The 16,036-nt window shown below is 45.1% G+C and overlaps 2 protein-coding genes across 3 annotated transcripts in view; both read right to left on the reverse strand.

The window, feature by feature from the left end:
• LOC148379420 (voltage-dependent calcium channel subunit alpha-2/delta-4-like) overlaps positions 1–8,256 on the reverse strand; it is a 33,512-nt gene extending 25,256 nt beyond the window's left edge. Inside the window, exons 1-29 of one of the 2 annotated variants that reach the window (XM_088366884.1) lie at positions 8,050–8,256; positions 7,841–7,964; positions 7,601–7,742; positions 7,073–7,154; positions 6,741–6,857; positions 6,566–6,625; positions 6,234–6,396; positions 6,037–6,168; positions 5,891–5,951; positions 5,103–5,253; positions 4,964–5,038; positions 4,170–4,259; positions 3,986–4,099; positions 3,832–3,910; positions 3,240–3,373; positions 2,884–2,901; positions 2,561–2,638; positions 2,397–2,477; positions 2,254–2,328; positions 2,094–2,180; positions 1,944–2,015; positions 1,609–1,670; positions 1,464–1,531; positions 1,324–1,369; positions 1,160–1,257; positions 996–1,089; positions 830–922; positions 631–758; positions 16–84 (exon numbers count right to left, since the gene is read on the reverse strand). In XM_088366884.1, the coding sequence (XP_088223010.1) occupies positions 16–84; positions 631–758; positions 830–922; positions 996–1,089; positions 1,160–1,257; positions 1,324–1,369; positions 1,464–1,531; positions 1,609–1,670; positions 1,944–2,015; positions 2,094–2,180; positions 2,254–2,328; positions 2,397–2,477; positions 2,561–2,638; positions 2,884–2,901; positions 3,240–3,373; positions 3,832–3,910; positions 3,986–4,099; positions 4,170–4,259; positions 4,964–5,038; positions 5,103–5,253; positions 5,891–5,951; positions 6,037–6,168; positions 6,234–6,396; positions 6,566–6,625; positions 6,741–6,857; positions 7,073–7,154; positions 7,601–7,742; positions 7,841–7,880 (2,509 nt within the window). In that variant the 5' untranslated portion in view covers positions 7,881–7,964; positions 8,050–8,256. The remainder of the gene's footprint in view (positions 1–15; positions 85–630; positions 759–829; positions 923–995; positions 1,090–1,159; positions 1,258–1,323; positions 1,370–1,463; positions 1,532–1,608; positions 1,671–1,943; positions 2,016–2,093; positions 2,181–2,253; positions 2,329–2,396; positions 2,478–2,560; positions 2,639–2,883; positions 2,902–3,239; positions 3,374–3,831; positions 3,911–3,985; positions 4,100–4,169; positions 4,260–4,963; positions 5,039–5,102; positions 5,254–5,890; positions 5,952–6,036; positions 6,169–6,233; positions 6,397–6,565; positions 6,626–6,740; positions 6,858–7,072; positions 7,155–7,600; positions 7,743–7,840; positions 7,965–8,049) is intronic. The other variant, XM_088366885.1, reaches the window with a different exon arrangement.
• A 1,585-nt stretch (positions 8,257–9,841) lies between these two features.
• Positions 9,842–15,323, reverse strand: LOC148379422 (hemicentin-1-like). Its single transcript, XM_088366899.1, has 7 exons — positions 14,623–15,323; positions 13,257–13,529; positions 12,621–12,878; positions 12,266–12,526; positions 12,116–12,190; positions 11,942–12,043; positions 9,842–11,831 (listed from the first exon to the last, which is right to left on the reverse strand). The coding sequence occupies exons 1-6, from the start codon at positions 14,735–14,737 to the stop codon at positions 11,958–11,960; spliced, it is 1,068 nt and encodes a 355-aa protein (XP_088223025.1). The 5' UTR covers positions 14,738–15,323; the 3' UTR covers positions 9,842–11,831; positions 11,942–11,957.
• Positions 15,324–16,036: the final 713 nt, after the last annotated feature.

A 16,036-nucleotide genomic window follows, 5' to 3' on the forward strand; every position in this document is an offset into this window, starting at 1 on the left:
GAGATGATGTCCTACCTCCAGCAATGGCGGTCTTCTTGCCCACAGTCACAGTGATGGCAGTGGTTGAGATCACGATCCTCCCAGCTGGAATATGAACAGCACACAATGAGCGAGTGATCAATCGTCATTATATTAGGAACACAATCCAATCCAACGTACCAATGCAAAACAAATCAGCAACTACAAAGTTGTGTTGTGTTGCTTGTGTACCTAATATTGTGGCTTTGCAAACATGCACACATGCAGGTCTTTTTTTATTTGAGGTTTTCATTCAAAAATGTGTCAACGACTAAAATTAATAACTGAAATTTGGGAAACATAGAAAGGATGTCGGGGAATGGTTTGAGGACACCCAAGCGGCAGCATGCCAAGTAACAGTTTTCCTCTACCCTCCTCCTCCCCCTGTACTCCCCCTCCCTCCTCCGATTGCTGTGCCGTCTCCTCCACGCTCAAGGTGGCGCTATAGTCCGCCTCATAGTCCCTGAATACGTCTAAACACAACAAACGACATGTCGGGACACTTTGGTCGAAAAAAAACCCCTCCTGCATCTACGGAGTTGAGTGTTAGTATGATCTGCTCATGACCTTTATGCAGTTTACAAGAACTTAGCAAAGCAACAGAAGATCTACCTCTGGTGTCTTGTCGTGGCATGTAGTACAGAAACTGTCCAGCAGGGTACTCGGCTGCCCTGCGGAACCACAATGGAAAATGGTCCAAAGTAAACATGTTCTCCTTATCCGTGGCTGTCAGGAAGGACCTGGAAGCCAAATGGCGCTGCTCTTACTGACCACCAGAGGGCAACCTTGCACATGTTGTATTACAACTCACATGCCAACTCGCTTTTCGATTCCAGCGTAACGCTGGAATCTCATCAGGCCGGACCGTGTGCCCAGGAAAGCTGTTTCAATGCCATCATCCATACTATAAATTGAAAAGATAAAAAGGTCAATTTAAATGGATAGTTTTAAAGATGCGCGATTAAGTGATTAGTCACCCGGTTGGGTTGAGCATGAGGGCAGTCCAGTAAGCTTCCATCGGAGCAGTCACCACAGCGTCGAACAGGGTTTGCTGCATCAGCTGCACGTCACCTGGAGAAAAACAAGGATGCAATGTGATTTATTCCCATATCGCATGTGGAGCAACAAAATCCACACTCACACTCAAGATCCGGTTCTTTCCCCGTCAGGTATCGAACTACCGCTTGCAACTGGCTCAATTTACGATGCGCTGGGTCGATGTCGGTCTCGCAGTAGGTCCTGCAAAGTCGTGGATGGTGTTACCACAATGAGCAAATGATTACCAAAATAACCACTATCACTCACCATTCGCTAGCGATGGTCAAATCAGGAGCCAGTAAATCATGAAGACCTGGGAAATATTTTTTCGTTTTAATTTTTAATGTGAAATTGTGTAAAAACAGAATAAGTACAGAAAAAAAAAAAAAAAAAAAAACAGCCCCTACCTTCTTCAACAGAGACATTCCCAACAAATATATACTGCCCATATCCTCTTGTCAACACGATACCAAGACTGATAAACAGCAAGAAAAAATATTCATGAGCGCTAAACAAATAAAACAATATTTGGACTATTGAATGCAATCAAACCTGAAAGGAGTCTCATTGATGCTGGTGTAGAGGTAATCATTCTTGAGGAACATCACTCGTTTCTGTTGAGAGGCCAACAAAAAAAAAACATACTTATGTTTTCCGCAAAACACAATTAACTGTGACATAGTGGCACTGGCGGAGCTGGAAGGGGGGGGGGGGGGGGCGGCGTGGGAGCACTATCCCCCCCAATATTTTGAGAAACAGAATTTTCAAAACAAGTTTTTGTGTTTGTACAAAATTATTTTTGTTTTGCAGTCCCTTAAGAAAAAAAAATATTGGCGCCGCCAATGACTAGTGGCATTTTTGGTAAATTGCAGCTTTGTTTCACTTACTCCCTTATCCACTGAAGTCCTCACATCCAAGGACAAGGTCCCGGTTTCTCCTTTGACCATGGCCGTCCTGAGCTGGAGCATGATGACAATTATGACATAAACTGATAAGGAGAAGAAGACTTCATAAATGTTTGAATGTGTGTAGCTCACTTTCTCTTCTGTGTCTTCCCATTCCACCTCGGACAAGTCGACACTGTTATAGTTGGGTTTGGGCTTCAGCTTCTTCCCTTCCTTGTACTGTCAAACGCATCGTTCCGTTGATTAGTTTCAGAAATAACTTAAGGTTTGGTTTGTTGAAAACGTTTTTTACCAAAGGCCGGAGGTCAGGATGAGACAAGATGTAGCCATTGTTTGTGATGAGGTAGGCATAACCGTGGACACCCAGCTAATGAGACAAAACTTATTTAATTTTGTAAATAAAAGAAAAAACGTGTAAAATCTGAGAGGTTTAACCTTGTATCTCGGAGCTAATCTCATCAGTTCTTTCAGGGCCACGTCAGTTCCGACAACTCCAAGCAAAATTCCATGAGACAACTACATAACACGTAAAGAAAAGTACACACATTTTTTTTTTTCCAATAATGCTGAGATGTTGAAATAGAAATCTGAATCTTTACCGTCTCCTTTTTCTTGCTGAAAACAGGCATTGCAACCGAAGTCATCAGAAGCAAACTCTGGGCTTGACTGTCGAATAGCTGTGAAAGTTAAAAACATTAGCTGATACTTGCTAAGAATTGCTAAAAAAAAAAAATCCTTCAAGATTGACCTGAGAAAATAAAATGTAAAAGCAGTGTCTTGTTTTGTTGTTTTTACTAAGATGAAATCAGTTAAGACTAAACTAAAAACGAGCTAGGTTGATATTCACTAGCTAACAAAAGGATGGGTACTATTAGCCAAAATGCTAGGCTAAGCTAAAATGCTGGTTTACATGTTTGATTACCTCTTTAGTGGTGGGCAACTGGTATGAAAAGAAAATCACAAATGTGAGAAACATTGCATTAAACAGCTAATAGCAATGCTAACCTTAAGGTATGTACTGCGTATTCTTTTGAACTAATTGATATTAATACAGCTCAAGTCTTTTTATTGATTACTTTTTTTTTAATTAACCCCAAATATTCATTGAAAAATATCGATAATAATTTCATGTTCTTTATGAGGGACCAGTGGAAATGTGGAAACAAAATCCCAGAAAAATCAGAAAATGGTGAAAAGTCCATTATCTAGTATAATTTTTTTTTCAGCACCTCCTCTAGCGCCGCCAATGCATGGTTATTTGATATGGCAAAAACCTACCACACTGTCCATGTAGGCCTCCGTCCAGATGATGTCATGGTCATGGTTGATGACCATGGGCCGGCTGAGAACGTGCAGGTACTCCATGACGTTTTCCTGGACGTCAGCTAGCGTCGAAATGTGCGTGTAATAACCTGCGACGCACACAAGTATTTACATTCAAGTATCAAGTTTTTGTATCCAGTCCTGTTTTGTCATCCAATTAGATGTGCCGAATGCACTGATCGGACATCGGAAACAATCCCAAAAAGCTGAGCTGTTCTTGTCTTTTTTTTGGTGAAACACAATGACAGCAATGGAATACCTTTTTGGTTTTTTTTAAAATCCTAGACACAATTGAGAGCTAAACCTAAATTCGAATAGATGCTTTCATGAAGGCAACAGAAGGGAGCACATCTGTTAGCCTGTGCTGGCCCGCTCGAGTGTTTACAGTATAAGTGTTCTGATCATCTGCTATTTAATCAGAGATTTTTCATGTACTGCCAGCCGGGAATAAAGTGATTATCTTCCACTGCATAATCCCGTGTCATTTGCGAGAGGGCGGCACAAGTTTTATCATTCACCTCTGGAATTACTCATTTATTTTCCTTACCCTTATTATTGCAGGCAATCCATTTGACATTTTCAGCAAATGTCATTTCCCGTCCTATGAGATAAGTGAATACTCGAACCTGGGGTGACAGCAAATCACAGATACTAGTTCAACGATATGATTTTATTTCGTGTGCTCATACGTGCGTCATCACCCGTCGTTCTGGCCAGTTGAACTCTTGAAAAACCTCCTGGAAGTCTTCCATAGCGCCGTCTGTTATCAGCATGATGGCCTGGTTGCACAGGCTGCCCTGGCCCAGTGCCGCAGCCTTGATAACACGCGCGCACACACATTTTCATCTTCAATTCAGCGTCTCCGTTTTTGCATTCAACGCCAACCTCATTGAGGATCCTGAACGACTCCTTCATGGCATTTTTCACTTTGCCTTCTCCTTTGACGTGCAGCTCGCTGGTCAGTAACTTGAAGTGCTGCGCAGAGAACACAAAACATTGTTTTGGGAGTTGTAAGAAAAAAAAAAAGAAAAACATGTCGGGGAAGCGGTGACTGGAGATGCAAAGCATGTTTCTGCGCGACGGTGAAAAGGGCACAGGAGCGATTAGCGTGGCTCCCTGGCACGTTGACTAATTACAACACGGCCACTACAACAGATAATCTGGATTAAACACACTGTAAAACCCAAAATACAAGAGATATACAAATAACAATGTTTAGTACCTACAATGATGATTCAGATCATTTTTCAATACTTAAAATTATATGATATTATATTATTTGTTTTCCATCTTAATTGTGTGTGTGATGAAATCATGTCAAAATATGTGCTCCACACGTTACAATGCATCCAGCCAATCACACGTCTGCCTGGCTGGTCATGTGACGTGTTTAAAATTGTCAGCAGCTCCTCGACCTCACCTGATCTCTTATGTTGTGTATATTGGTGCTAGAAAGTAGGGCATGCATCCAGCGCCTAACACACACACACACACACACACACAAATGGTCACTCACACATGGTCGGGCTTTGCGGAATAATAAGAACAGGAGAGCAGATGAGAGGAAACAACAACGTAATGTAGGACAAGTAGAAAACAAAGAGGATCATGCCAGACAGGAACTTGTTCTAACCCTTACCATGAACGCTAAATTCATTAATTACTTTATTCCTTCTTACCTCTCTGTTATCTAGATCGGCTTGGACCAGAATTCCCTTGAAGCACGGTTCCAAGTATCGAACGTAGTCGCTATACTGTAGCAGGAACGACTATTAAAATTGTACAAACCGTATTTTACGGGCAAAAAAAAAATCTTACAGCTATGATGTTGACAAAATCATTCTCTCCCAGTGTGTCCAATAATGTGTTGATGGTGTGCTTAGCTATAGTGAGCCTGAGCCCCTTCATGCTGCCGCTCACATCCACCACAATGACCACATCTTTCGGGGAAGTGGCCGCCTGGATATACCTGAAAAACAAACAGGATGCCAAACACGTATTAAAAAAATAATAAGCGCCGAAATGCAAACATGCAGACAAAGTTCACCCACTCATTTCCGCCCCTTATCTCTTTATTGTCATCCGGTTTAATTACAAGGTCATGTACATGAAGGAGATTTGTCCCCCGGGGCAGCTGCTACTTTCCAGATCCATAATCTGTTTGTTTGATTTACGACTTCCTGAAGGTTCAGTCCGAGGAACCGGACGACGTAGACAGTGTTTCACCTCGACGAAATCAGATTTCCAGATAATGGATTTGTTGATACAATATTTTGGTCTTCTATCACTAAGAACATTTTTCATTATTGTGGGTTGTTAGGGTTAGTTGTTGTTGTTGTTGTTTTTTTAATGCAACTTAAAACTAATCAAATGTGCTTATCCTACCACTTAATTTTTGTTTTAAATATTTTTTTTTCATGTTGGTGGCAGTAATCGTATAATTTTCTTTTCAAATTATGAGAAAATTAATTGGAACGCGAAACAACTTGACAAGTCTAGCATACATTTAGCTGTAGTAGCACTGTAGCAACCTAGTCGTTGCTAAGTGCTAACTAGCAGCCTACCAATGACCTGCGGAAACCATCTCAATCGGAAGATCACCTCACCAGTTTCTGTTTCTGCAATCAAAAGTGACCACCCCATTCTCGTCCGGGATCCACTGGATCCCTGGAGATCGAAAAAAGGGCAAAGCTGTCACCAAACCCCAGGAAATTTGCTACGAGGTCAGACAATGGCCGGAAATGTGTGGTACCCGGGTAGAGCCTGAAGAAGCCTGAGGAGCTTCCAAAGTACTGCCAAGTGAGGGTGGGATCCTTCTGGAAGTTGTCTATGAATACGTCATTGAGAGCCTCGGACATGTAGGCGCCGTTTAAAATATCTGTATCTAGAGTAATAAACGATAGTGACCCTCCGGATTTGTGTCATTTTTGCATTCAGGCTCGCATGTACCTCTGTTGTAGACATTAGTGGGCACTTGAATGTTACTTTGCTGCGTGTTGACTGGCAGTTTGCTGAAGTGTTCGTTCTTTTCCAGCGGGAACTCTCCTCCCAGGGGCAGCGGGTTGCCGTCCTCGTCCGCCATGTTGATCAGCATGGAGTTGTAGTATTCAAACTGGGGGAAAAAAAACAACAACAAAAGGGAATGTGCACTCAACAACCAGGTCATAAGGAAGTATCACCGTATTTTTCAGACTATAAAGTGCACTTAAATAAAACACAGTTTACAATAGAATGATAATCAGGTCCACTTTAACGAATTAATTAATTCATCAGTTACTTACTTCAAGCGTGTCATTGTACTCGTGGTAGAGATCAGCCTCCTCGGCTGCTTCTGCCAACCTCTGTAATAAATTGTAAAAATAAATATTGTCGCATTGTAACACTTGGCATCATTTCATTCAAATATATTTTTCTAAAAGCACATTATGACGTTTGGTGCATTTGACTTGTCAATACCTTAACAGATTTCATTTTCCTCCCGAGCATCTGCTCCATCTCCTCCGCAAACTTTTTGACCAGCTCCCCTCCGTCCACCTCCTCAATCTTCAACACGCCCTCCACGTCCTTATATTTCTTTCAACACACAGATTACAAACAATAAATGGACGAAAAACAGGACGAGATGAGTCGAGACAGATGGCGAGCGCCCGGCCTGCCAGGGCTTCTGACAAGAGCCTAATTACGGACCAACGCACATGTGGACCTAAACGTAAACCAAGTGATGATTTTCTCGACCTCTGGAGTAAATTGGTACAAAAAATAACAAGTATGTGTTTCTGTTGTCTTACTTTTTGTAGCAGTTCAGCTCCAGAGTATTTGGTGGAGAGGGATGCGATCTCTTTCCCGAATGACTCCGCCCACTTCTGCACGCTGAACATAAAATAAACACAATTTGAATGCATTATTTTTGTGGCTATTTGATCTGAAAAGACACAGCATTAAAGGTCATGGCCTCTCGTGTGTGAGGTCACGCTTCACTGACAGAGTAAAAGAGATTCCCGTCAAAGGTGACAGTCAACAGTCAGGTCGCCAAGTTATTTACTGCTCAATCATGTTTTTTGTTTGTTTTTGTAATTCCGCTTTACAAATCCTGCGTGTGATGACCGGACAGGATGCGACAGATGGTTGGGCCAATGGGGAGTCGCCCCCGCACGCTGGTTTTGTTCTAAAAATAAGATTCATTCATGCACATGGATTCATCTGAAATGAGTAGACCAGTTGAAGTCAATAAAGAGAGCACAAGTTGATTTTAGAGTAAAAAAAGAAAAAAAGTGAGTCGGAGTCAGCCCGTTGAACTGCAAGTGCACTCTACTCACGTCTCCGGTGAGATCTTCATCTGGCCATCCGCTGCCAGCCACAGCGAGCTGCACAGGATAATCCACGGGAGCATCGTCGGCCTCGTTCGCCGCGATCCATTTCTCTGCCACTGTACAGCATCGCCCGCGTTTGCGTCCATTTCTTGTGGATTTCAAAGCGGATTACAAAATAGTCATTCAAACTGGGTAAACTTCTTCTTAGCATAAGCGAGTGAAGAAGTGTTCAAGTTGTCAATTTACCTTCTTTGAGAAGTCTCAAAACAACCAGGATCCAAAACATCAGTTGAGCTCAAGTCCAGAGAGCAACAACAGGCACAAAAGTATCCACAATGTGACACGGGGAGGACCGCCAGAGGTCCCAAACCTGGACGGGAGCAGCAAAAGAGCCATCCATCACATCACCGCTCCGAAAAAATGTTCCTATTCACGAAAACAAAATTCCACAATACACTCGGTGAGGTCACATCCAACCACGAGCAGTCGCAGTGGTCCATCTTTCCGGAAATTTTGTGCTCACATCTGGAGAGGTAAAAATCAATCAATCAATCAATCAATCAATCAATCAATCAATCAATCAATCAATCAATCAGTCAATCAGTCAATCACTAAGCAGAGAGATGAAAACAGTCCGGAATGGAGTCTGGGATGGATAGACTGTTGGGACTACCTCACTCGCTTGCTCCTCACAACCAATTTATACGATAATCCAGGCAGGATTAAATCCCTCCCCCCTCCATCCATGCTTCTTTTTCTTCACCCTGTGTCACTCGTAACACCATTTCTCGGAACTACTGTCTTCCCTCGCTCACTTCCATTTCATTCCCTAACTTGGTGATTGGCTGTTTAAAATGAAAACAGGGGAAATATAGACATTTTAAATTTCAATGCTGCTGTGGATGAGTTCAGAGTCGTGAGGCATCATGTACGACTCTGAGGTTTGATACTGTACAACCAAACCAACTGTTTAACCAAACAGCGACGCTTAACGGATTTATCCAGTACTACAATGTGAATCTCACGCGCACACAAGATTGATCGGTGTCAAAGTGGTTTGACGACTTTGAGATGAATTCACACATGAAGACATCGTGTTAAAACATTTTCATTTATTTTGTTGTCCTGGTGCGTTTGACTGGTTAGTTGTTTTTTAACTTTTTTGTTTTTTGTAAGGAAAATTCCAACAAACCAAGTAGACTTTGAGTTTGAGGTGCATCATGAATTCATTTTAGAGTGGAGTACACGCGTCTAACATCTGCATTAATGCAGGAGATAGTGCAGAGGTTGGATTAACAACATTTAAGAGACTGTGCGCCCACACACACGCGCGGAAACATACACACGAGTAGTGTCGAACAGCTGTGGAGTGAGTATTCCTCCTCCCCCACTGACCGACCCAAATCTGTCATGATGGAGATGGAAATAAACTCTTCCGACGTTTATAAAGACAAAAAGATTTAGCAATCATATTAATAACCAAAACCAAAACGTATCCCACCCAAAAAATACAGTTCTGTATGGAATGAAGACTTAACGAATGAATGATCCTCACGTAGCTGAATTTTACAATAAAGCATCAAAATGCTCAATTGACGCTAGGTTGACTTTTTTTCATTTTGACATTTCAAAAAGCAGCGGCTTGGTGGCGCACTGGTTAGCACGTCCAATTCAACCCGTCCCAACTTTGCTTACCAAAGTGTCATCCATCTTGCCAGAAGTGCCCCAAATGAAGCGGAAGTGCCCTAAATGGAATTGGAAGGGCCCCGGAGAAACCGGAAATCACCTCAAATAAACCGGAAGTGCCTTCACCGGATGTCAACCGAAAAAAAAAAAAAAAAAAAAAACCACCACCACCACCATCTTAACTAAAAATTCTGCTCATTCTCGATGGGGCATCTGCTCAAAGTGCACATTTTCCCAATTCAGCCCGTTTCCAATTCATGATTCCAAAAGATAGGTTACTCCCACTCATTCGTTAGGCCTGGCATTCAACATTTGCATCCGTTTCAACTTGGCTGTCAGTTGTAGCATTCCCCAAGAACCTGTTGCGCTTCTTTGCCCTCACACGCAATTTGTACAGCAGTTGTAAACTCGTGCGCCGATTGGCCAAATGTTAACCCAGATTGTGCGCTGACTGGTCAAACGTCAGACGATGCCTTGGTCCTTCATAGCCTTCAAAGGTTCTCTTGCACGCGCGCGCACGCACGCCCGCCCGCTACAGACAAAAGAAACCAGAGGCGGGTGCAATTTTCATCGCTTTTATTGAACCGAAATCACAACTTCAGACAATTATACATACACGAGCTGCTGGCGGCCCAATCCCCCTCCCTTCCTCCACACTCGCGCGTCATTTCCTGCCCAAGCCCCCCCCATCGCCCTCACCTCACCTCACACTTCCTTCCCATCATGCGCCATAAGAAACTCTCAGGTGCCAGCAGTACACATGGATGATCATTTTTACTACAAGATAACAACTTACTACTCTATGAAGAAATGAATCAATCAATGAATAAATAATTAGCAGACGGCGGCGTCTTTGTGAGCGCGGGGCGCCCATCATTTCAACTCATGTAAGAACAAGAGAGAGCTTACGATTGGATTCGGTCGACGGAATCGATAAATGTGTCAATTCAAGTAAGTCGGCCGTGCTACCCGCCGCCTAGAATCCCAAATAAGAACAAAAGATAGCTTACTCTTGTTATTGAAAAGATCTCTGACGAAATAGGTTGAATAATTAACAGATCCAATCAAGTGTTTGCGAGCGCCCCTATCATTTCAAATCGTGTAAGGACAAGAGAGAGCTTACTATGAATGATTCAAAGGACTGACTCAATAATCATTGTTCAAATAAACAGCCAGCCTGTTAACTCCAAATAAGCGCAAAAGATAGACTACTATTAACGATTGAATCGATAGGGAATAAATTACAGCTCCAATGAATATATAATAATGTATCATTTCAAATCACGTAAGGTAGCTTTACTTTTGGTAAACGATTCAACCGATTGAATCAATCAATGAAGAACGGACCGATGGAATCGAGCGTGAGCGCTCCTATCGTTTCGAATAAGAACAAGAGATAAGCGTGCTCTGATTCAACGCCTTGAATAAATGATCAAATAAACAGTGTTACGAGCGCGCGTCTGATTCCATAAGGAGTAACAAAAGATATGATTCACTAAATGATGAATGAATCATCAAAGGCAAAAAGATAAATCATGAATGATAAGTGAATGGTGAAATAACCACGATATATAAACGATGAATGAATCGTGAACGATGAAATGATCATCATCGTGCGCATATTCAATATAGGAGTAATAGATCCAAGAATTCCTCCAGACTGGTTAACAAAAGGTAGCTTACCATGACCAAATGATGGACTCGATCAAAGCATTCAACAGTGCTACACTGACAATAATTGAGCGAGACGATACCAACACGGATAAGAGCTTACTCTCAATAATAGATCAAATGGACAACTGAAAACAGTCAACATTGTTAATGAACCGAGATCCCACTAAGATGGATAGATAACAAAAGGTATTATGAATAATACATGCCTAATTGGATCAAAGAAATGGATCTCATGACCTATTTTAGAGGCGAGTTGCTTATTCTGCTTCATTCTCAGAATGCTACGTTGAGACGTTTTTTTCCTTCTTCACAATCAAATTGGGAGTCAGTCCGAATTGTTGGCTTGTCCTTTCGGGTCGTTTGCGCTGACGCGAATGAACGAGGACGGCTGGGCCAATTTGCACGTGATCGATCTCAAGTGGAAAGGTAATATTTGAAGTCTTCCGCCGCGACGGGGGAGCACTTACCTACAGCAAGCGTGCCGTGCCGTGCCGTGCCGTGCCCCCCCCCTTTATTTCCAGTGCCAATTCAAACAACAAAGACGACGACAACTAAGCGGCTGAAAATGCAAAGGTGAGCCTGGATCGCTTACTTTTTGACGACACCGATGACGCATTTGCAATCCAAAACATTCGCTCGCAAAACTAAGTCATAATCGTACGTCCATTTGGATCGTGTGGCCGATTCAATGATTGGGAAGATTCAAATGCTGGAGTGAAATCAACGGAACAAGGAAAAAAACAAAAACAAACAAAAAAAGGCTTTGCCTGCCGCTCGCTCCACTCTGGCCGCTCGCTCCGCTCTGGCCTCTCGCTCCACTCTGGCCGCTCGCTCCAAAAAGGCAAAGTCAGTCCCCCCCCGTCGCACTTCCATCCGACTGAGGAAAAGCAGACAGCCGCCGGTTGGCAATCGCAGAGGAGGAGGAGGAGGAGGAGGAGGAACAACAAAGGAGCGTAAAAAGGAGCAAGGTGCCGGCCGGCAACTCACCCGGCAGCCGCCGTGTCTAAAGCATCCAGCAGAGATGAAGGAGGCTGGTCATCAGCAGCAGAGCGACGGAGCAGGACGCGGCCCGGGCGGCCCCAGGGGCCCCTTCGAGAGCAAAGGTGACGACAATCATTGGCCTGGGCGAGGCAGGGCGGGCAGTGACATGGAAGTACTCACTTTCTCCGTCAGTCCTGATGATGAGGGGGGTCACGGCGATGGTGCCGTTTTGTTCTGCCGCGCAGTCGCCGACCGCTGTCGGAAACAGGGAGTGAGTGACACATTCGCAAACAGGGCTGACGTCAACCCGAGAAATGGCGGCGTACTCACTGCTAACGCTGAGAGTAATGGCGGGGCTATCCTTCGGTACACCGCCAGGGTAGCTTTCGGCGTGGCAAATGTATTGAGCGGCGTCCGCCGGTTTAGCCACGCTGATGGTCAACTTCTTGTCAGCGACGTTAGCAGTGGTGGAAACGTCGTCCTTCTTCCAAGTGACTGTTTTGGCATCACCGGTGACCTTGCACTCTAAGGTGACGCTGCCGCCTGCACAGGCAGAAGCTTTGCCCTCGATTTGGACACCGGTGATGGGAGCTGTTGGGAAGAGGAAGTGAGGCGGCAAAGTTTTGAGCAAGGGTGCATCGGCTGAATTCCTTTCGTGGCAACAATCCCGCGGCGTGAGAGCTACCTTGGACGGAGACCGGAAATGTTTTAGTGGTTTGGCCCTCCGTGGCCTCGTAGGTCCCCGCGTTGTCTGGCCCCACGTTGAAGAGGCCCATCTCTTTCTTGTCGTTGTTAATGAACTTGATGGCGTCAGTGATCGCTGTCTTCGTCCCGTCAGGTAACTTCTGATGCTTCCAGGTGACAGCGCCGGAAGGAACTCCGGAGTCCATCTTGATGGAGCTCCCCTTCACCACTCGGCATGGTTGGTTTGCGTTGCAGTCGACTGAAAAACCCCAAAAGAGTGCTACATTCACCTCAGTGGTCAAGTCCGAGTGCAGGCGTTAAAAAGCAGCAGACGGTGGGACGCGCCGCCGAGGGCGCGCGCTACCCGATTTTGCTCTGCGCTCCGACAAATGTAGCCCACTAGGCGGCGGCGGCGGCCGCCATGCTATTGGCAAAGGATTTCAGCCGAGGGTAAGAAAAGGAGTTGCCCCGATTTCTTCTGAGAGCAACGTTTGCTTTTCTCCCAGATGGCAAAGTGGCAGGCACGTTTGAATTTCATTCCAAATTGGAACCATTTAAGCCGCCCGCTTTGCACGTGGTGTCTTTCACAAAACGCAACGGTCGCTCAGCGATACGAGCCGATTGTCGTGCAACTTACCGGCCTCGACGAGGATTGAGAACTTGGCGGTGGTGGTGCTGGGGGGGGTACCGTAGGTGGCAGTGTACGTGCCGCTGTCCGCAGCGCTCAGGTCGGGCAATCTCAGGATTTTCTTTTTGTCTTGCGGAACTTCATATGTAACGCGAGATGGTAAGTTGGTGGTCTTTCCCGCAAAGGTCCATTCGACAGAATCAGTCGCACTGGCTTTTGAATCCAGTTTGAGATTGCGGCCAGCAATGCAGAATTTCACATGGCCATCCGTGCCATCGCAGTCTGGACAAGCAAGGAACAAAAGAATAATATGAGCGACAGATTTTACAATGGATCGTTTGCTTTTTTGCACTCATTGCCGTGGCAGAACTTTCCTTTCAAACGATTCTCACGGCTACTTGGTAGCCGGCGTACGCCATCAATGGACACAAACCACGTGCGACGCATCAGACGGGGGAAGTACAAACAGCCAAGCCAATCACGTTGATGATGTTGATGATGATGTTTTGCACAGCGACAAAAGCCCAGAAGCAAGCGGCCGACTCCTCGTTTGAGACCTTGCCAATGTCTATGATTCAGTCGAAATGACGTCGTCGCATGGACGACATCTCTCGATGCGGGGAGGAGAGAGCGACTGATTTTGTTTTGGAGGCTCACGAATTGCAATCTATCAATGGAGCCTGTTTTGCCTGTTTGAAACGAATGCAATTCTTCGTCGTCGTCGTCATCACCATCATCATCACAGACTTGACTTGATTCAAGCAATAAATGCAACACGTACTACGTAACTTACTACCCAGCAGGCGGCCTTGTTATTCCATAGAAAGCACTTAGCCGCTTGCTCGCTCTCAAATCACCTCATCTGTACACGGTATCCAGTCAATACTAATGAAGGGACGGACGACAAGTAGCAACAGTTACTCGCACTTTTGTGGGAGCCCTCAAAGCAAGACAATCTTTTCAAGGGAATCCCATCGACGAGCATGTCTCACTCAACGAGCGCGAGTGACTTGGCACCATATCTGCGTGGTGGCTCAATGAAGTTTCAATCGGTCAATCAATCACTCAATCAATCAACAAGTGCCATTTTATGCCGAGAAGAGGACACTCAAATAAAGGCAATTCACTTCAAAGTGATCAGCGACATTAACTCAGGAGCACATGATAGAAAACGACAAAAACTGGCTCAAACTGGTGGTGGTGCAGAAAGAAAGAAAGAAAGAAAGAAAGAAAGAAAGAAAGAAAGAAAGAAAGAAAGAAAGAAAGAAACGTGAGAGACGGCGACTGCATCGTACACTCCTCTCTCGTTGGCGACATAAAAACAATGAAGGCTGCTTTGACAATTGACAAAAGTGTCGTGTGAGGAAGCTTTTACCCTCTGACTCGGCCACCCTGGTCAGGGAGAGCAGTAGAAACCACACAAGTGCGGGGCGCAGCCTCATGATGAGCAGTTCGCGGCGGCCGCGGCGGTAGAAACTTCGGCGGACCATCCTCGGGCGCCTTGGGTGATCAACGACTTCGGCTGCGAGACTCTCAGACAGCGAGGCAGGCTGGCAGGCAGGCAGGCAGGCAGGCAGGCAGGCAGGCAGGCAGGCAGGCAGACAGGAACGGCGGCTCCAACTCGTCAAGTGTGACTGACCCACGGACGCGACTAAAGTGTGCCTGCCCTAGCCCGCACCGCACCGCACCGCACCGCACCGCGCGTGACGTCCCGCTGCTTTGACACGTTCAGCCTTCGTCGTCTCAAAGCTTCTGCCCAAGTTGAAGGCTTGCTTGCAAGTTGCCGACCAATCAACTTTATTTCCCTCACCATGCAGTCAAACAAAAAGGAGCAAAGGAATAGGTCAAATGGCCAACATGACGTATGGCGCTGCTGCTTGCTTGAATTGACGCCGTTTCGCTTCTATGTGGAATGGAAAAGTTACCAAGCTGTGTGTCTGTGCTCCGATGGAGCAACTATGTTTGTAGAAATAAATACGATTAATATCATGTTAATAATATAGAAATAATATTTACACATTGCTGTTGCGCCCTCTTCAGTTGAATCGCTGCCCACGACACCACCCGTCACGGAAAGGCAAGCAACTTTGAAGTCACGCGGCATTTGCAATGGAAACCTTTGACTCTCAAGTCATCCTAAAGACACAACGTTCTTTTCCCTCCATCGCTCCCTCCCTCCCTCCCTCCCTCCGCGTTGAGCAACCTTCTCCAGACCTTTCACGCCGCAGCCGCTTTGCAGGACAAAGGCAAAGGCAAAGCTGACCCGGCCGAACCAACCAAAGCCCGAAAGCACTTAGCGGCTTGATCTCAAATCAAGCATGAGATCCCACAAGCCCGCCCGAACCCCACAAGCCTTCCGTTTGCATGACGAGGTCACATGCAACACGCGGTGTGACCTCGGGCTGCAGTTCTCCATGGCAAAGTTGCTTCAAACAAACATGTCACACCCAGTTGGTTCTTTATCGGCCAGATTGTCTTTTCTCGGCCATTGGGTTTACACCCCGGGTGTCAAACTCGAGGCCAGGCCCGCCGCGTCATTTTATGTGGCCCGCAAAGACAAATTGTGCATCAAATTTGTGTCATGACTAGAATTGCAAATTGTCGTCGCTTTTAACAATACGAGTTATTTGTCAGTCTATTTTGTAGCTTTTACTGAGGTGCTCCTAGATTTATTTCAAGATTCAAGAGTTTTTTATTCGCCATGTTTGAGCGTGCCAAACAAGGAATTTGACTTTGGTAAATCACAGCCTCTGTTCAACATTTAGGTGACTAACAACAACACTCAGGAC

This window comes from Syngnathus floridae, chromosome 22 (assembly GCF_059516105.1).
Source record: "Syngnathus floridae isolate MCC-2025c chromosome 22, RoL_Sflo_1.0, whole genome shotgun sequence".
Classification (NCBI taxonomy): domain Eukaryota; kingdom Metazoa; phylum Chordata; class Actinopteri; order Syngnathiformes; family Syngnathidae; genus Syngnathus; species Syngnathus floridae.

Coding starts and splice junctions, on each gene's coding strand:
- LOC148379422 (XM_088366899.1), bottom strand. CDS start 14,737: ATGGTCCGCCGAAGTTTCTACCGCCGCGGCCGCCGCGAACTGCTCATC. Junction 13,530..14,622: donor CAGGGTGGCCGAGTCAGAGG/GTAAAAGCTTCC, acceptor TTGCTTGTCCAG/ACTGCGATGGCACGGATGGC. Junction 12,527..12,620: donor ATTTCCGGTCTCCGTCCAAG/GTAGCTCTCACG, acceptor TCTTCCCAACAG/CTCCCATCACCGGTGTCCAA.